This window comes from Corapipo altera, unplaced genomic scaffold (genome assembly GCF_003945725.1).
Source record: "Corapipo altera isolate COAL_440 unplaced genomic scaffold, ASM394572v1 2b, whole genome shotgun sequence".
Taxonomy (NCBI): domain Eukaryota; kingdom Metazoa; phylum Chordata; class Aves; order Passeriformes; family Pipridae; genus Corapipo; species Corapipo altera.
Window position 1 is genome coordinate 36558845 of NW_020884874.1, and position 21016 is coordinate 36579860.

The 21016-nt window shown below is 41.8% G+C and overlaps 1 protein-coding gene across 1 annotated transcript in view; it reads right to left on the bottom strand.

Moving 5' to 3' along the window:
* Positions 1 to 282: 282 nt before the first annotated feature.
* CAPN9 (calpain 9) overlaps positions 283 to 21016 on the bottom strand; it is a 27288-nt gene continuing 6554 nt past the window's right edge. The window contains exons 6-21 of the mRNA XM_027633513.1: positions 20292 to 20460; positions 18669 to 18752; positions 18332 to 18417; positions 16192 to 16269; positions 12268 to 12428; positions 11363 to 11520; positions 10516 to 10724; positions 9787 to 9823; positions 8286 to 8366; positions 7726 to 7783; positions 7111 to 7175; positions 4706 to 4774; positions 3230 to 3308; positions 2485 to 2601; positions 1402 to 1460; positions 283 to 620 (exon numbers count right to left, since the gene is read on the bottom strand). Of these exons, the coding sequence (XP_027489314.1) occupies positions 594 to 620; positions 1402 to 1460; positions 2485 to 2601; positions 3230 to 3308; positions 4706 to 4774; positions 7111 to 7175; positions 7726 to 7783; positions 8286 to 8366; positions 9787 to 9823; positions 10516 to 10724; positions 11363 to 11520; positions 12268 to 12428; positions 16192 to 16269; positions 18332 to 18417; positions 18669 to 18752; positions 20292 to 20460 (1537 nt within the window). The 3' untranslated portion in view covers positions 283 to 593. The remainder of the gene's footprint in view (positions 621 to 1401; positions 1461 to 2484; positions 2602 to 3229; positions 3309 to 4705; positions 4775 to 7110; positions 7176 to 7725; positions 7784 to 8285; positions 8367 to 9786; positions 9824 to 10515; positions 10725 to 11362; positions 11521 to 12267; positions 12429 to 16191; positions 16270 to 18331; positions 18418 to 18668; positions 18753 to 20291; positions 20461 to 21016) is intronic.

The window sequence follows — 21016 nt, forward strand, 5'->3', positions numbered from 1 at the left end:
ATCTTAGCTCCAGCATTCTTCTAAGGAAGTGTGGACCAGGGACTTTTGTCAAAGCTACTCAAAGGTGAGTTTTCACCCATACATTCCCTAATCTTCCTTTATACACAGTTCACCAGACTGAAATTCATATGGCTACAACAGGGTACTCATTATGCAGCCACACAGTATGCCTGGAAATAAATTCCAAACTGAACAAAGTTTTGTGCAGCTTTTATTTTCAAAAGAACCTTACAGCAAAATGTAGCCAAGCAGCAATAAAGACTTTTAATCACTGTAGTCTGTGCTGTGCTGAAACTGAATACAGTCCTATTTTATAAAAACTGTGGTCACTCAGGAACATCAGTTTCAGTCAGCTTGAGAAGCATGTGTGCCCTATCCAGTGACAAATCCAGTATCAGGCTTTACCAAAAACAAAAACGTGATCTGACTGTTGAACCCATCAACAGGGCTGGAGATCAGAAAGGGTGGGCAGCATGCATGTTCCTCTGCATGAAATCTCGGTAAAGTTTGCATGTAATGGGGACCTCAGCTGTTGGGGTAGAAGTCTGAGCAGCAATGTTGCAAGAAACTCCCGGCATCCAAGTCAGACTTCTTCAGATGTTCATTGCCAGATTGATAAACTAGTATCAGAAGAAAGATCAATTGTACAATAAATGATTTCAGGCCCTTCTCCCTTCCCATCTCTTTCACCAAATTAGAGACATTCAAAAGCAGTGCCTTTCTCTGAATTGACCCCACGCAGCCAAAAAGAGACACCTCAGCCAGCATTTACTTTTGTGTTTGGAAGGAAGAAGGCAGAGCTCTCCAAATACTAGATGCTGGTAACAGCAGTGATTTTGTTTGCATTCCAGCAGTCCACACAGGCTCCCACATTTCTTTTGCCTGGAAATTTATTGTGCCTCACCCCAGGAAGCTTTGAGTTAGTAAAATGAGAGATGGGTCATACACAACAGGGAGACAAAGAGAGCACAAGGAAATAAAAAAACCTGTGCTGAGCAGTATAAGAAGCAGATGATGGATATGCACAGGACAGGCTGATCTGAAGTCCTAGGGGATTCAGGGAGAGTGAAAGACCCCCCTTCCCCTTTTGCTCCTTCCCCATTCCCCCACTGAAACCTGGCAGCTAAGGAAGTAAAAAATGCAGAGAATCTAGAAAGGGACATGGGAAGCTGTCAATATGCCACAGGGCAAGGAAGGAAGGAAATAGCAAGGAGGAGATGTAATCAGTGTGTAGGCTGTAAAATTTTAGCCCTGCTGAAACCTATGGCTGATACCCTCTGCACTCCCACAGACATAGATGTCACCTGAAGTGTCACGCAGAAATACTCCAGTTCTTACAAGAGGACAAAGCTCTATAGAAACCCCATCATTTTGTCAGTGTTTATGAATCTGTGCTCATACCTCGCCTATATTCAGGTTAATGAACTCCGTGTTTTTCACACTCAGTGCTTGGAATACTCCTGAAATGAAAAACAGGACACCAGTGCTATAAATACACCTCATTCATATTCATACACAAGCTCTCCATCCCACAATGACAAGTGGCCATGCCAAGGAGAGGAAAGGCCTGGCGCAAAGGCGGCTTGCTTAGGATTGCGTGGTGCTGGTAGCTGCTCTGACAAAGCAAGTCCTTGCAAGAGGAAATGTCTTGCTTACTTAAGGCCTTTGTGCAAGTCTCACCTCAGGACTTTTCTGGAAGAGGTGTCCTGATTGTGCTAAACAGTCAGATTTAGATGATTCTCCCAAATGAAGCAATTTGCATTTCTTTATATATCTTATTTAATTTTTATCTCTCAGTATCTTAATACTTCTATTGCTACAGATTGAACCAGAATGTAAAGAGAAGAACAAAACAAAAAAGAATCAGTCAAGAAAGTTGACCTTTGCTTTTCAGAGTGAGTTGTGTTTTATTTGAATTTGGAGCTGCAATAATGATCACTTCAGCATATATCCAGCCATTTTACCTATCTCTACTACTGCTGCTCCGGAACGAGAGTGACCTGTGCACAAATGAACTGAGACCTAGGGTGCCTTGATGTACAGGGAAACATATCTGCAGCCAAAAGTGGACAAGTTATCTAAAAGGTACAGGAGATACTTGCCCAAATGCATGCCAATTGTCTCTTTACATGAGGCACAAGAAATACTTGAACCTTGAACTTCTGTGATCCCAAATTAAGCTCCCGAGTGAGCCACAAGAAGGGCTATAACATGGACTTTGCCAGCATTCTTCACATGCCTTCTACATTACTGTAGAGTTTGTGAAGCAAGCTCTATTCACATGGGGAAATTTTTCATTAGCAGCAGAACATTTTCACTTTACAGGAGAAAAGCCATCCTAAAAGCAAATGCTAAACAGAGCTCCTTTCTGTTAGTCTTGTACACACTTCATTTTGGATATTTTGCAACACACTCAACAACAGCTGAAAGTGGAACTTTTTTTCTTTCAAAGGGGAAGAAATTCCAGAGGAAGAAGATACTCACGACTTGCATTCTCTAGGCGAATTAAGCAGTTCAGAAAATCATCAAATTCAATCTGGAACTGTTCATCTGAGTATCGGAGGACAATGAGTTGCAGCAGGTAGTTGTTGAGTTGGTACCCTTCCCAAAGACACACGCACAGAGAAAAAGTGAGCAATCTTGTAGGCCGGGGGGAATCAACAGATCTCTGTTAACTAATCTTGAAAACCAGTTAGTGGGAGGATACTCTGTGGCACACATTCCTCCGGAAAACAATCTGACCACAAAAGTCTTTAAGCTTGCAATGAGTAATAAACTCTGAACAAGAAATTTTGCAGTCAGTGCAGTTTCTAGTCCATTCCTGTTGTGATGTATGAGACCATTCTGCCTTCTTGAAATTTGGAGGGATTTCTGCAAAACTATGTGCTTTAATAAAAATAATTTGGGATGAAATACTAATTCAGTGAGTGCTCTTCATAACAAGCATCTTACTCACTATTCCTTCAACTCTTGAGTGCAAATGGACTGAGAAGTGGTTTGTTTCAGAGTATAACCCTGCACATGTTGAGTTTAGTAGAGCTCAAGATTTCCCTGACTGACTGCCCTGCAGGATTGGGGATACCTGGGCTAAGATTAGTCTGCTCAATGTGCCCAGGTCCTCTCTGGAGTCTAAACCTCCCCTGTGTTCAGGAGCACTTGGCCTTGTAATTGAATTCTGTTCCCTTTACCCACAGCTGATCTGCCAGATAAAATGCAGTGCTTGTCTCACCTGCAGCTTTAAGAGCACCACGAAGCTCGTAAGAGGACATGGAGCCAGATTTATCGAAGTCAAATTGAAGAAAGATACTCTGTTATGAAAGGAGCACATGGGAAGCTCAGTATTGGAATATGAAAGGGAGCACAGAGATATGGTATGGAAAGGCAAGGTGTTTCTCTCTAACTGCATAGTATAAGCATTTAAGAAAGCTGACAAGACCTAGGTCTACATCCAGTCTGATTTTATAATTGAGGAGCAAATCTCAGTCTCAATTCTCTTTGTCATATGAATAGGTCATTGTGACTTAAACAAGTTCTGACAAATCCAAAAGTTAAGAAATTATGAGTTGCTCTTCATTAAAAATTTCATTATTTAAAAAAGGGTGATGTTATCTGGAAAGAATGTATTTTTCTTTGTCTTTTAACTGTAAACTGACAAATTCTCTTAATCTCCTTTTAAGTTTTTCTCCATAATTCTGAACACTGGAGACAAATTGTTTAACATGAAGCTAAGATTGTCCCTTACTCATTTACTTCTAGGTATAAAAGATCTCAGTAGCCACATTCATGGTACTACCAAGAAAACTAGTCAAACAGTTTGAATTTTTATCTAAATTTTAAAGAATTTTTAAGCTGGAGTTAAATTACATCCTTTCAATGAGACAACAAATATGACTCTCCTTTGGAATATGAGTTATTTAAAGATGTTGTCACATTCAGCCTAAAATTTTCCAGCAAATATACTTGCAAATCTTCCTACAGGACCCAAGGATTTCTCAAGCCCCCTTGTTAAAAAACAATATGCCCTTTGTTAAAAGACATGTGGCGTTAGTACCCAGAAAAAGTGTTTGCCTTCTCTGATGGGCTAGACAAGAAACAAAGAACTGCATATTTTGAATGCTTTGGTGAAGCACAAATTCAGAAAAACCTATTAATGGCCATAAGGAAATAATTATGATGTCTGTATTTGAATATTCAGTCTGTGGCCTGATTCTACATACTGCCTGATTACTGCCATATACAGTGAAAATGTGCTTAAAATTAGAATTAATACTTTCCCAGACTTTGGTACAGTTGACTCCTGAGAGATCAGTAATGAAAATGCAGTGACTTAGGAAATCACTGTTTCCACTAGTCATGAATCATCACTTTCTTCTTCTGTACAACAGCAGTAATGGAAACTCCTTAAGTTTCATTTTGATTGGCTTGCTTATTAGCGCCCATTGCATTCTTTATCCCAAACATAGTTGATTTACTTACAAAAATCTGTGTTATTTCCAGAAAACCATTATGGTTTAGCATCAGGGAAAGCTAAGAATGTCTTTGACTATCCAAAACAAGCCCCTACGCTTTTAAAACATTTGTTTTGTGTTAAAATTCGTGGCTTGTAAACACTCTTGTCTCCATTTTTGTCTGCACATACATAATAAACTATGCAGGAAGTAACTCATGAAATGAAGAAACAAATACAATTAATAATGTCACCTACTATCCATTTCTTCATTTTTTCCCAGAAAACTTTAAACTCACTGAATTCCAGTTTCCCATTGCCACTGGTCTGGTAATCTGAACTAAGGAAAAGGACTTGTTATATGAAGGCCCAAATTCTGTCTGAACTTATCAACATTGTTCCTTCAAGCAGAAAATGTAAAGTTGACTGGAAAGCCTATGGTGCTGCTGAAATTAGTATTGTGATTTCTCATGAGGTACAGCTCCAGCAGCTTCAGTCATGGCTGTGGCTGTGACACTTGAGGAACATTATGTGATATAAAAACACAGCTGAGCAATTCAGACTTCATAGGAGGAAGAAAGACAGATTGTTCTAAGGCAAGAACAGCTTTGGATGTAAATGGGATATAAATGATTCAGAGAATTAAATTACCTGATTAAAACAAATTGCAACTGTACCCAAAGGAGTTAGTCAACCAGTGTGCTATTCAGTATTTTTATCTAGAAACCAGACTCTGTTACAATGCCTCAACCAAAAATTAATGGGAGTGGCGGGGTAAGGTTGGTGAGATCTAGTCCTTATGACCTGAAATGTCTGTATAGCAGTTCTGAGAGATAGTGATTAGATCTGGCTGGCCTTTCCCCTCCCTGAAGTGTGAGTGACTTATTTTACTGAGTTACTGATGTCCCCCATGCATAGTTCACTTGCAGGACGGGGCACCTACTCTGAAATGCTAAATAATGAATGGTCCCATTCCACCTCCCTCTTCCATCTTGCCAGGACAAAGCCCTCGCTCAGATGCACACTAGCTCAGCAAGCATTCACAAAAGTCAAAACATGTCAAGTGGCGTCTAGTTAATGCCTGCTGTTATTTAGGCATCTACACCAGTGACATTATTGAGGGCACCCACAGATCCCAAGAACATTATCACTTCTGCAAAGACTCTGTCTTTTTACCCAGCCAGGCTTTTCTTCTTGGAGTCATGTAAAACTCTGTCCCTGCTCCTCACTGCAACATGGTGACTGTTGCCAAGGAATTCAGTAGCATGTGACACAAAAGAGACTCTGCCAGCATTGACTTGGGTTTGCATTTGTCCTTGTGCTCCAAATAGCATGTCCAGAATGGGGTGGTTGTGTCTGCGTTCCTTGTGCTTCCAAAGCAGAGGAAGAGATACCTCCCCATTTGTTCAAAACTATGCAGAAATTTGCTTGGAAGCATTGCAAATCATGGAAACTATTTAGTTATATCCTAAATACTAAACCTAGGACTCCTGCCATGCTCCTGGGTCAAGTGCAGACCCTGGCTCTGTGCCAATACCATGTAAGGATGAGATGTGAACATGGACCAGCTCCCTACTGAGGCTTGGTTTTTAAGGGAGGAAATTTAGGACTGGTCCCCCATTTCTCACTGCATGTGCAGGGTGACTGGTCTGCACTGAATTTTAATATTACAGACAGGATAAAGTTTTGTCTGTTTTGATTTTCTATTAGAAATGTTTGAGAGGATGTTACCTCTGTCATGGACTGGAGCAACAAAATCAAAAGATAAGAACATCTCAGCTGAACAAGTAAGACCTAAACCAAATGTTAGATACTTGCTTTGTTAGGACTATATCTGTTTTGTCTCACATGTAACGAAATTGTTTATTGGGAAAGCGTACTGCAAAAATAGCTCTACCTGAGGAGAAGCCATATTAAGCAAACTCAACAGGCACCAGAACATTGCAAAGGACGAATCTAGTGGGGAAGTACCAGGGCTGTGATTTATCTCATCTAATGTCTGATTAGTCATTTAGGATCCCTCAGTTAGGTACACCCAGAACAATTAATTACACCATCCTTTTCGCTATCTACAAAGGAAGACTAGAAAGCTAGCTTAGATGTAGACACCTACACCACAAATGCCTAAATTTGGACAGATAACTCTCGCCCACATGTCTGTTTCCTGGAGTCCCAGAATCTAGCTGAAAGACCAGATTTTCCAGTTTTCAGACTCGTCAAAAAAGCCACAGCTTTGATATCAGCAATTCTGAACACTCTGCTGAACCTTAATTTCTGACCCATAACTTATATGCACAACTCTGTCTGGTAATTTAATTCTCCAGACAACAGACTTGAATTATGTCTTCTAGGCATTTTTCAGATAAACCACAGCTTGAAAAAGTGCACTGTTCTATACAGAAGTAACTTGAGATCTACTTCTAAAGGTGCTCAGCATTAAAGCATCTGCACCTAAGTCTGCAGTAGAAAACAGTCTGTCTTGAATTTGCTAACTGCACATTTCTAAAATAAAAATCAAGATATAACTTTCACATATTTTTTTCTTTGGGTAATGTTCTGCCACGACATTACCAAATTCATCTCTGATACCCATGACAGGTAATGCTATGGACAACTATATTCAGTATTCATTTAGCCTCACAAGCACTTATTTGAAAGGATACATCCATAAGAGAAATGATATTTCGGCATGAAATGAGACTTAAGTTCTTGAATTTGATGTTCTTTGCTGAAAAAGAACAATAATAGGAAAAGAAGTCATTGGGCAAAGATGTCTTTTATGAACTGAAAGTAGAAAACAGGATTCATGAGCTGTTCAATAGCTGACTATCAGTCCTCATTGTAGGAGGACCTGTGCACTGGAAGATGAAGACAGCTCTCACTACAGAGAAGTCATAGCCCAGACAGAAGACATGACAGGAAATATCATCCTGTCCAAATCAGGAGTTAAGGTTTAGAGAGTAACAGATTTCCCATTCTACAAAGGGCCTGTAGCAGGGTCATGAACTACATCAAGGTCTTAAAAGTTGCAGCCCAGTCAGTGCCTGTCTCTTCCCAGCAGAGCAGTAGTGCAACAGAGCTGACATGGATCTTGCTGGAGGCAAGGCACACTTGTGGTTAGATCATGGACCAGATTTTTCCTGGCTCTGCCCTGGCTGGCTGGAGGACATCAGGCAGGGGTTGTAGCACAGCCTTTATTTTTCTATTTGTAAATTAATTTAATTATAGCTTTTATAAAGTTCTGTACAGCTCCTAACTTAGAAGTTATCAGCACTTACTTTTCTTTAGTACAGCATTCAAAACATATTCAAGTTCTTCTGCAGATATCTCCATGTCCTAACATAAAAAAATAAAAAATTAAGAATAAAGTGAAGCATCTGTTACTTGAATGTTTCTGTAATCAAACATACCAAAAACCTCAGAAAACACAAACATCACCCATCTGTACTTCATCGTAACTCAGGAAAAGAAAACCATACAAAACCCAGAAAAGGCTAAAAACTGAAGAATTGGCAAAATACAGGGAGTGCTGCTGTGCATAAGTCTGTCTGCAGGAGATCTGCTGATTCAAAGAAAAATCAACTGCAGGAGAACATTAAAACAGGTAGGCTCCCTCAGACTTTGAGTTCTAGATTTGGTCATCCTGCTTGCTCACCAGGGACTGCACCCTTCTCCACCTAGACCTAAGACATGATGACATCTGCTGCCCAAACAACACACTACAACTAAACATACTACTCCCAAAAAACATCAGTTTTGTTTCACCTGCCACTATGTGGGAGCAGAAGTTTCCCCTCTTTCTACATCTTGTTCTGACCCGCAAGGGTTGTGCACTCACCTTTCCTGAAATTTGCTCAAACAGTGCTCGGAACTGCTTTTCTTCTTCAGTTTCTTCCAGGCTTGGTGTTGGGTGCAGAGGCTGAAACACCAACCACGCAGGTTACTACGAGAATTGTAAAACATGAGATTTCTCCTGCACGTAGCCCCTCTGTGCACTGGACCAGAGTACATCTTAAAATAAGGGTACATATGCTCCTGAACGACTCTAGGTCTGAGGCCTCCCAGTCATCTAGCTGCCCAAGAGGAGTCTCACCTCCTCGTTTCCTTCACCTGGGTGAGTGTGTAGTGTGCCATTGTCTCAGCCATATCAAAAACAAGAGCACCCATCCTGGAAAACACCTCTCCTCTCATCCCAATCCTGCACCATTCTGTTTCCCTGGTCCTCCAACAACCACAGCTCTACTGAGTTCTCTCCAGTGGCATCATCCTGGAACCTCTCACTCTTCTTGAGAGCACCAGCCAGAAGAGGCTGCACTTCAGCATATTAACCCAGCACCATCCTGAGCTTAGAAACACTTTCAGCTGGCTGCCAGCTGAGTGCAGTTGTGAGAGCATAGAGTCCAAGCTTCAGTCCACACCAATGAACACAGAGGTGGAATAGTGTACAGCCACTGCTATGGTTGGGGTGACCATGTGGACAGAGAGAGGAAAAACAAGGTAACAGCACAGCACAGGAGGCAAAGAATCGAGCTTTGTTTTCTCTACCCATAGAAGATGCAACATGGGTGCTATTTAGTGCACTCTAGAACGCTCTGGTGACACTGCTTGGATGCTCACACATTTTATGACTGTATGTATGTTCCCCACTTCCTTATGCTCAAGTTAGGATGCAGTTCCTTAATGACACTGGTGCAGGTGAACAGATTTATTTTGCTACTGAACACGGCCCTGAGATCCCAGAAATGAAGATGCACTTGTTTAGCTGGTCCCTGGAGGAGAGTTTTACTTAAGAGGGACAAACGAGATCTTGGCTTAGCTTGTTTCCACGGAAAGGCACACCACAACTAATGGTTTATTTGCAGGGATACTCTTAAACAGGAGCTGACTCAGACTCAGCTGCAATTAGTGCTCAGCAGGCAGACCAAGCCATTCAAAACCAAAAAGAATTTATTCATTTCAGTAGGCACGTTCATGTGTAAGCATTCCCTCTCAAGCCCTGAAGATACTGAGAAGTAAAATAAAGTTATTTGTATACAAAAGGAATGTAGTTCCAGTGCTAATGAGTGTGCTTTCACTGCACACATGGTGGCTGACACCCACCTCTAATGCTGGTTGACACGACCGCCTTGAAGTGGGTGCAGAAGGCTAATGATTATGACTGTGATTGTTACAGCTCTTTTACCATATTCAGCAGAGCTGAATACTTCAGTGACATACACGAAGCTGGCAATTGTGTAACATTCCTGTGAAATGAACGTGTTTTAACCAAAGACAGTAAAAGCAATGTATGCGGGCTTCTGCTGAGCTATTCTCTTGCTATTTTCAGTCTGTAGACTTACCTCAGGGAGATCAATGGCAACATTTTCATCTAGATCCCTGGAGAAAACAAAACCTTATTCGGTATATGAAGACATTCAATATCTCCTTGGGGTGGAAGCTTGCTTATTACATTTTCCAGAGGTAAATGATAAAACGGTTTCTTTTACTGAACAGGTTCAGTTCAGATAAAATTCATCAGACAATCAGACTTTTGCACTGTTTAAATTTTAGTATAAACCCCTGAAACAGACTTTAAGCACAACTCCGAGAGAGCACAGCTGTGCATGTTGTCTGCTAAAGAATTCATCATCATCATGGCTAGGCTTCGCGAACGAAGATTTAGGAAGGGTGCTAAAGAATTAAAAACATTCCTTATTCATTGTGAACACACTTTTCCCTCTTAATATAAAATTGTCCTTCGGACAAACTCTGGGAGGAAACAAAGAGGAAGCAAACACTGCTGCATACACAGATTCCCAAACAGTATCAGGCAGTTAGCAATGCTTCCTTGTCAAGCTTACAGCAGATTCACCATGACACACCCTATTTCCCTACCTCCTAAACTCCTCTCAAAAAAAAAGTCAGGTTTAGGAAAAATGGGCAAATGTGGAAAACCCCCAAACCATCAGGATCTGTCATGCCAGGTCTCTGCTGTAGGGCTGGGTGCCCAGCAGCCAGACTCTCCCCAGCAGCCACCAATCCCATGTGCAAGGGAGCACTGGAGGGCCCAGGGCTTGTTGCTGACTTACTCAGTGATGGCCTTCTTTTCAGAGAAAATCCTCAGGCAGAAATCTGCCTCCTGGTGAGGTTCAAACGTGGTCGGAATAAGAATGTAGTCACCTGGTGGCAGCTTGAATCGGTTGGATACTTCCCTTAAATTAATGTAGGTTTTGCTCCTGGCCTTGGAGGGGTGGTACCTGAAGAAGTCTTTGCCCAGGTGTCCATCTCTGCCGGGGCTCTAGGAGGAGACAACAGGCAATGCTGCACTGGTCAGGGTGTGCTGGAGGCTATACTTGCCCCTTTCCTAATCACGAAGGCAAACCCTGCCTGACACTCACCCCCTACTGTGATCCTGACTCTCATCCTTTCACCCAGGTGCTCACAGCAATGTAGCTCCCACCTTACAGCAAGGATCTATTACCAGTGTGCTTTCCCACACAGAAGGCAGTCTCAGATGACTTTGGGACATTGTCTTTCTACTTATACATTCCCTGCCGTTAAATGTCACCATCCCAGACAGGGTGTCACAGAGCAGTAATAACAGACTTGCCAATCTCAGTCTCACTCAGTGACAGGCATCCTTGTGTGTGATGTGCCCCAAGAGGCTCAGAAGAAGCAACATCCCCTCTCTGTGAGCCAGGCAGGGAATAACAGAATCGTGGGCCTGAGGAGTCTATCTTGGGAACCCATGGCCCCATACAGACTCCCAAATCCTCCTCTGAGAGGACTCCATCCTCCATGGGGCTTGACATCACTGAGAAGATTATTTTAAGAGCAAGGGCCCTAAAAATACATGATGATTGGAAGGGATAAAAACCCAGAGAAAGATTTGAATACCAATAATGTGGCTACTGCACTGTAAAAGCAATAGAGCACCTCATATATAGAGTAGCCAATGGTTAGCATTTCAGCGCCAAGCTTCTTGAGTTTGCGGCGGCCCTTTTGCATCAGGGCTGCTATGAATGTGCAGTCATCTTGTCCATCATCTTTCTCTGTCAAATGTAGCTTGATTTGTGGATTTGTCCAGAAAGTCTCTGCCAATGTAAAGAACATCAGAGAGTTTTTTGCCTCAAGAATAATAAACCACCATGACCAAAAAAAAGACCAAAAAAAAGATGAAAAACGACAATTAAGCTGAGGTTTCACTCAAACTTAGTTTTTCCACTAGCTTCTTTCCACTAAGCTTTGCAGAAAATAAGCCAAATCCCAAAGTCCTTCATGGAACTAGGTGTAAAAAGATTTTACGCCCAGTGCTTTAAGTTACCATGGTTTAAATAACATTGTCAGATGGGATTTTGTTAAAAGTGTATAGCTACAATGATTCCACAGTGCTGCTGCCAGTCTGCAGCAACACAGTTCAGATCCATGACACTGCTTCAGAGCCACATAAACGTGTTGGCTGAGCTGGATTTTTTTTCTCATTTTACACTTACTGCTGCAGTTGAACTGACTTATTTGGACCTGGTCCTGCTCCTGCAAATGTCAGTGAGAGGTAAATCAGATCCAATGAACTTGAGAGCAAAGAAAGCAACTCTTGTACTGCAAAGTCTCAAGTGAGACCATATGAATATTTATCCCTCATTGCTCATTGCTGGTTTGCTCATTCAAATCACCCAGTCATAAAGCCCACGGTTTGAGTTTCCTCATTCTTGGTTTGTTCATCCAAATCATCCAATCACAGGAGGTGGAATGGTTCTGGTGATGGTGTAACTGGAGAGGTAACTGAGGGTGGGTAAAGACTTCCGTGCCTGCTTCTCATTTTCAAACTACTGTCTACCTACCTAGAAAATTTCTACATCCTCCTGCAGTGGATCCTCGGACCCAGCTCCCCTGGTGGATGGTCACTTCCCACTTGTGGGCAGTGTTGTCTTCCAGGGCATCTGGAGTCAGGTTGCAGATCTCAACTTTATCAAAATGCACTTTGAAGTCTTCAAACTTCATCCTGAGCGAAAGACATGGAAAGGAACAGGCAGTCATTCATTTCAGTGAAGGATGCCAGCAGAAGTATTTACTCCCCAGAGTTCTAGGGCCAGGTCATCAGCTCGTGTAGAGTAGTTGTGGTGACCATGGATATATGCCAGCATACAGCAGGACATAAACTAGCTTTTACTCACTGTGGTGTAAAGCACAAGCGCCCTTTTTGTCTGCATCTCTTACACTTTTCCTTCTATACTATAACTCTGTTGACTTTATTCAGTTACAATTGAGTATACGATGAAATGGGTGTGACACTGGCACAAGTTATTCCACCAACACCATCCTAGCCTCAATGGCTGCACTTGTATAGCTGAATACCCAACCAAAGGATATCAAGCATGTGCAGGAACTAAGTTTTCAAACAAGTCATCTCTGTGTTCAATGCCAGCCACAATGATAGCACGACAAGGGTCACATGGTGATGGATTAGTCAAGCCACGGTATGATTACCAGTCTGCACTGCAATTAAAGTAACGTTTGCGTCTCTGCTAAGGTTCCTAGGTTCAAACTCTTCACCCTCCCCTCCTCTGTGGGTGCCTAGGATGTTGTCCTAGCAAAAACATACACCAAATATGACAGATAAAGTGTGTTTGGACTTTAGAAATGGCTCCAACCTGCCCTTGAAGGTGGCATAGACACTGCTGTCTGCTACTGTGTCATGTAGATTACACTACACATATTTTATACCCAATGTGGAGACATATACATGGCCATGGGAAGGAGGAAGCAAATGTCACAATATGGGTAGTTTTGAGCTGCTAGGTTGGGCTGGTTGAAACTAGCCCAGCATGCCAAGAAGCAGATAAGCCATGTGATTTTATCTAGAAAGTAGAAGGGCAAAAAGATACCAACAGTCCTGCTGGCCAATGAGCCTGGTTCAGGACTCAGCAAACAGCCAAGAGAAGGGACAGCCAGAGCCAGGCACCACTGGGCACGGTGTACAGCCCTGAGCAAAAGGAACAGAGCAGTGAAGCTGTCTGAGAGACAGCAGATTGCATGATTTGCACTATAAGGACAAGAGGACCATAAGCTATAAGACGGAGGGTAGCCTTGGTAGGCTGAACTTCCCTTTGTAAATGCGTGGAGGTATTAGACCTTCCTGAGGGCAGTTTGGCATCCAGATGTGTTCTCTGCTCTGAATCACTATCAATAAGAACCCCTGTATCTCCACGGACTATAGAAATAACATACAGAAATAAATCTCCCCATTAACAAACTTCTATAACTATCCTTTTTGTCCTGTGGCTAGTGTCTAACAACAACGGAGTATCAAGAGAGCAGAAGCCCCCCAAGAGCAGAGTTTATATGCAGCAGTGGCAGATACAACCCAGCTAGCCCCCAGTGTGGCTCATCAAACATGGCTAGTTTCATTTTTCTTCCTTACAAGAAATATATGTCTGTGGTGGTATTAATTTACACCTGCTATGGGCCATTTTACAACTTTGTTTTGGTGTGGGAAGAAACAGCAGGGTTTGTTATCCTGATCTCTGTCCTCTTTCTTGTCAGTGATTCCCATGTATTGCTGGCCTCAGGCACAGCTAATTATCACTCTGCTGCTCAGTACACTAAAGCAGGGGCAGCACAGTAAAATCTGTCTCTAAGTGGCTCCATTTCCTGGCCACACTATGCAATTCTGGGCTCTTTGGAAATGTGCTGCAAAGCAGATGAAGGAGTTGCACTCTATAGATTAGATTTGATGTCTAAGAGGTAAAACACCTGTTCTGACTTCTCTAGAGCTGTTCTGGGTTTGTACTTATGAAAGGAAGAGAAGACTCCGACCCTCTGATTTCAGGAGGGAAGGGACTAGGGTGAGTGAGAAGCTGATTTCTTAGCCAACAGCAAGATACCTCTTCGCATCTGTTTGAAGCACCTGGACAAGACTGATCTGAACTGCCAATATGTAGCCAAAATATCTTTGGGTTAGTTAATGAGCTCAGAAGGCCCTAAGCATGTTAGTATGAAGATTTTCTTCAGTTCTCACAAATCCAAACTAAAAAAGGGACAAAACGTCTTATCAGACCATGTTTCCTGCCTTGACTGACTTATCCCATGCAAGATAAGTGTCATATTATCTGAGTGTTTTCAGTCAATGCAACAAGGCAGCACAGCTGTAGAGGAATACATGTTCATCGCTTTCCTCATTTGATAATTTTAATGTCTTTAGGGATACGACACATTATTGCTTATGCAAAGTCTTTATAGGAAGCCTGATGCAGAAACCATCAAGGTGTGGCTTAGAGAGGGCAAAGAGGCAAACACTCCTTAGAGAAATACACAGAAGTCAAAAAGCATTAAGAAAAATAAGTCTGATGGATGGGGTGGAGAGGTTAACTGATATTGCACTTGTCTGACTGGTTTTGGAAGCATTTCTTATCTTTTGCATATGATTTTTGTCCACTTAATCCCTTCAGTGGAAATTTCAGTCCCAATGGCTTTTGTTTCTGATCTGAATGGCTGAGGTGCAGGTTGATGAAAGCCAGCACTTGTCTGGGTAGCTCAAACTTATAAATTTTTATTTACCTTCTGAGGATTTACTTAACTTTCAGCTTAGCTCCATTGAATAGATGACTTTTTCATGAATTTCATTGTCCATTTGATGCCTACTTGCACACTGTTACCTCCATTACAGAGTCAGGCTTTAAATTATGCTCTGTATTGAGAGGCTTCCAGGAGTTACTTGGGTTCCATGTAAAGTCTTTGTCTCTTTTTCATTCATCCCACAAGCTCCAGCTGTAGCCAAGTCAAAAACAGATGAAAAAAACCCCAAACCCAAACAAACACAAAAGCTTTCTGGAGAGACCGGAAATGCCCTATTGCATTTGCAATGTCAATAACAAAGTAACTCAAAATATCCTATATAAAAATACAGTAATGGAGCAGCCACCTTACCTACCTCCCTCCAGAGCTATCAAATGTTGGGACAGCTCTTATGTGCTACAGTATAGGACTTAATGTGCTACATTGTCTATCTCAAATAACTTTTCAGGCCTGAAGTTGAACTTTGGTTTAACTTGCAGGACAAATCTGGAATAGCAGCACTGCATTCCTCTCTAGATTTACTTCTGTGTAAAAGAGATGAGCATCTGGCCCTAGAAGATGTGATAAGACACACTGTCAGTAGCGCACAGTGTGGCTGATATAGTGGGGGATCGTGTGCAAGTCAGCCATCTGCTCTGTCTGAGATCATGAATTTGGCATGAAGAACACTTCACACTTCTAAAGCAATTTCCACCATGTTGTGGGGTTTTTTTCGCTTTCATTTCATCTTTTCTTCAATTTTTCCATCATTTCACACATATCTTGGTGTTCTTTTACTTTCTGCAATTAGTAGTATTGCTTCTCAGGACTTCCTTCTCTGCCAGTGTATGCCTAGCATCAACCCTGAAGGCATTTCATAGTTGATACAATACAATACAATGCTCCCTTCTTTATAGCCTGACTTTGTTCACAGGAAGGATTTAAAGGGTACTACATTCATGGGACACACAGAGTATTTGAAATATACTAATGCCATTAACTAAACTGAGCTTAGAAGACTTTTGTTATTAAAATAGATACAGGCACACATGAAACACACAGAAAACCAAGTGAGCATTCTACCTGCCCTCTCTTAGACAGAAACTTAGGCAGAATTTCCTCACACAGAGACTTCTTCCTTATTGCTTGTTTTGGCCACTTGCACCTTGATTTCTGACTAGAATCACACACTTTAAAAATCTGTGGCTTACCAGAACTCTCCATCATCCTGTGCTGCCTGAGATAGGCGTCTCTGCTCTGACGGGCTGACTGAACGCCACTCTGGAGAGCTGCAAGAAAACAAAACCAAGCTTTATTACAGGTATGTGGCAATTAGTTTTTCCTGGCTCAGAATGACTGTCTGGGCATAGAACCAGGCTGTTCTTCTTCCAAATGTATTTTATTTGTACAGCTTACACAGATGCAGATGCATTTAAGAGGCTTCCCAATCCTGCTGACATTCATGGTCACAGAGACCCAACTAATGTAGCTGGAAGCAGAACCAGGTCAAAGATCCCAAAGCTTCTCCAGAATAGTCTTAACATGAGTTATTGCCTGCGTTCAGAATTGGGACTGCTGTCAAATGTTCAGGTTGGATATAATACGGCTAATCATAAACCTCAAGATTTTGGTAAGCCACACCCAACACCCCTACAACACCAGCTGTGGCAGATCAAAACAAAAAATAACCTGATAAAGCTTTTTTAAAAAACCAGAAGTGCCCTACTACATTTCCAATCTGACATAACAGAGAGTAGCAGGCACCTTGTGTTGAGGTTTTTAATTCCAGCAACCACTGCAAAATGTTAATACAGTTTCCTGTATTGACCTGCAAGCCCCTCTGCATCTTGAGCTCCAGAAGGCCTCCCAAGTGCAGAGTCAGAGCTTTACTCTGCAGAGACAGCCTTTTCAATAAACAGCACAAATTGGCAGATGCTTGTCCTGATCATAACCTCTGTGTCTTTTTCAGATTTAAGCAGTCATTATATATGCCAATTATCCATATTTTTCTTCACGATAACAAAGAATCAGAGCTGCTGTGGACATATTTCATTTATTTCTGAGTCATGCTAAGGACAGGGACATACAAAGTAGTCCCACAGATGACTGCATGTCTCAGGAATATTAAAGGGCCAGACAGGTTACGGCTCCTCTCCTCTACATCTGTGTGAATAAAACAAACCTCAGAAGAAGAAAATGAAACAAAAATTAAGCCACGCATATACCTAAAAATATATTGGAAAGCGTACGTTGGAGAGGAATTTAGTGCCGTTTTTTACTACCTTTTTTTTTTTATTTTGTATTGTTTGCACTTCGTTTAACTTTGGAAGTAAAACCAGATTGGTTTTCAGACTAATCCTGTTTTATGTTTTTGTGTCCTTTCACCACTTTGGTGGGTACCACGTGGAGAGGGTCTCATTTAATGGTCACATATTATTATATATAGGTAGAAACCTTACAGGTTTCTGCTTATTCCCGATGTGTTTAGAAACCCTAAACAGTAAATGCAACTAGAGACTCATAAGCTGTTTAGAGGGGGTAATACAATATCAGTTTCAGGTTATTTGCAGTAGGACACAAAGTACGGATGTTGTGTTACAAGTACTACAGCAGCAGGTTTGTAAAAAATAAACAAAAAGATCACTCCAAATGTATAATTTTTAGAATTGATGTGAGGATAGAATACTCTTTTTTGAAAGATTTTGATACGAGGAGATAGAGTTTCACTTAGAAAGGCTTTCTGCCTAAAAGGTAACTTTCTCAAAGGCAGTTTTGATGCTTTCCCTTCCCCCACATTCCAAGGGAAGTTCTCAGCCCCTCTCTCTGATATGTGAGAGGAGAGAGATAATGCTTACAGAAATGCAACAGGGCTGCTGCAGCCTGAGGAGAGTCGGGGGGGGCCAGGGATGATAAAGCTCAGGAGCGAACAGGAGGTTGGCCTTTTCTCTGAGGCCTGATGCTGTCTGTAGCACTGTGAGATTTTTGTAAGATTTTACTGTCTTGGCCTCCAAAATAAACCTTTCCACTGCCTTGGCATTTTGGGGGAAAGTACTTCGTATATTTTACCTTACAATTGGGAGTCTATTAAAATTAACTTACCTCACTTGTATTAATGTATAATTTGTGCTAATGCTAGGCTTTTGGGGCTAAACAACCTTGCCAGTATCCCTGTGTTGAACTGCCTTGAAAACGCTGAGGGAGACAAGTTAGAATGGCAGTAATACTGTTATGCATGTGCAAACTCTTGATTTAATTTTCAGTGGAATAGCTGAGGCTGCAGAAAACTATGTGTGGAGCAGAAGCTGGGATTTGGCCTTCGTGAGGCCAGAGTGTATGGGACAGCACACGCACTTGTCACTCCAAGGACCGTTCCACTCGACCTGTCCCCAGGGGTTCCTTATCCTTATGAGCTGCACTTGCCGGCCCCGATAGCTCACCTGAGGAAGAAGGAAATAGAGAAAATATCAAGTGTCAGTATTTGGGGAGCAGGACTTCCCCAGCATGTAGAGGCTGGGCAAGGTGGTGTTAACAGCTGGGCAAAAGGTGCAGACTGCCACAGGATATGTGGGAGGGAAAGGTGGATGGGAATTTGGGTAACTTCCCCAGCATAACTTCCCCTGTCACCTGAGGAGACACTCCTTTATTTTTTCCCTAGGTCTCTCCTTGCCCCCCACACTGTTGAACGTACCTCTTCGATGCCAGTCACAGAGTAAGCATGGCCCTTTATAAGGCCAAAGGGGGTTCGGGCTTCTGACTCGGCTGCACTGCTGGTCTGAAATATGGGAAAAATATGTGAATCTCTCTTCAGAGTGAGATCGCAAGTGGTGCCCCTGGTCCTTTTCAAGCAGCAGGTGGCTAACCAGTACTATGAGCAGGAAACCTTTCTGCTCAGTGCATGGAGTGATGGTGGAATGGTGCCCTTTTAGGAAATGATATGGGTTTTTTTAAAGCATTGTTTACTCAGAGAAAAAATTAGATGGTTCCAGGGTGGAATTCCTTCTCTGCCCCATGATTTTGTTTCAGCATCATCTACATTTCCAGGATCTCATCCTTAACTCCCATTCAAATATAGTTTGTGCCAGCTAAGGGATAGGAAAAAGTGCTCTCAGACTGAGATCAAGTGTTGATATGGTCTCAATTCTTGTACAAAGACAACGATGGACAGTGGTGGTGGTTAAGGGTCCCATCACCCAGACAAATATCACACTCTCTGTCTATCCCAATAAATATTTAACTAGTCTTTGCAAGCAGCAAAGCTTCTTTTGGAGAAAGAGTGAAATTCAAATCGGAAAACACTGAAGCCCAAAGTTGAGGGTATAGTCTTGAGTGAAAGAGCAAGTTTGTGGAAAAGCCGTCCTTTCAATCAGGCAGACAATGGGTTTGACATAACAGGCCTCCTTCTGCCTGGTCATATTTTCAATCATGAGGCTTTGGGTCAGAGGGCAAATGAAAGCCTCTCTCCTTCTACCCCAGCCTGGGCACTTCCCTTGCCTTTGTTACAAGGATCCAAAAGGGAAATGAAACATTTTGTGCTTGGTGGGAATTTGCCTTTGCTCAGAAACCATTTTCTCCAGTTACTCATTCTGGTGGAGAAGCCTGGCACACACTTGTTTCTGAACTGCCTTTCCTGCTGAGCACAGTCAGCAAGGAACAGAAACTCTTGCTGTTGAGCAGCTCAAGCATTTTTTACCAGAAAGCCAAAGACATGTAGACAGCTCCTTTTACCCCAGGTCTGACACACTGGCAGAGTAGTGTAAGTAACCTATGTAGGTACTACCCACCAGCAACTTTTTCTCTGTGAAAGCTGGAGGTTTTAGTAACTGGAGAGATAAAACTGAAATATCCTAAGACACAGACTCTGTTTACAAACAAACACACTGATCCCCGAAAGTCGTGGGGACTTGGAACTCAAGACAAGTGTTGAAGAATTCAGGGCTGAAAAATCCCCCAATTTTGTAACCTCTGGAACCAGTAAGCCTTCAAAAAAGCTATGGCCAATTTTAATGCTAAGTGACCAAAGTAGTGAGAAAATAAAATTTACTCCCACCAAGTGCTTGTCATTATTGCCTTAAATACACTGGACATCACCTACTGAAAAGATATTAGTTTTTTATTAGTTTTTTCTTTTCTTTTGAAAAACTGTACTAAGGACTACATTAATATTACATATATACCAGTTCATAGCTATTATTGGAAGAGTTAAGTGCATATGCATCTACTTTTCATTCATTTTAACAGTCTTTAAAAAGTAGAGTTTTTTAACACAAAATCCCCAAAACTAAACTGAGAAATACAGATCCCATTTACTTACATCAATAGAGCAGCCCACCATTGAGCCTCTTTTCAGGGCTTTTTCTAGGATTTCATAGAAATTGTCAGGAGCTGCCTTAACATCATACATTTCTCCTATACCTCCTGTGAAATCCTCCATGGCTTCTATTGTACTGCCACCTTTCAGAGCCTCGTAGCTTCCATTCAACCTGGAAAACATATGCTGACTGTGAGAACTGCTTCCAAAACCTTGAAGATATCTATGCTTGAGAGCATTCTCGCACGTGTGTAAAATTGCAGCAATGGCATTGAAGTCAAAATAAGTACCCTAAAATGTACCCAGGATACATGGGAAGAGTATTAAGATAATTCTGCTTTCCTTTTTAGATGCATTTTTAGTTCATCCATTTCTCCATATCATTAAAGCCTGGAGCTTTTCTTTCTTTAGTGTGAGTTGTCTGGTTGGCCAGGACTGAATATTAGTGTGTGTCAGATGTGTCAGTGGCTTGCTACCTGCCAAAGCATTTAAAACTGCAAAGTTAGCCAGAACGATCAATTGAGGTCTCAGCAGAGACTCAAATGGCAGGATTCAGGCTTTCATTCAATGCTATTGCTGTCAGCTAGATTGTATTTAATTATGTGCTGGAAGCTGGACCAGCTCACAAGAGATAGACATCTTTAGATCAGGGCAGCACCAAATGTAAACCATCCTTTTCAAAATAATAATAATAATAATAATAATAATAATAATAATAATAATAATAA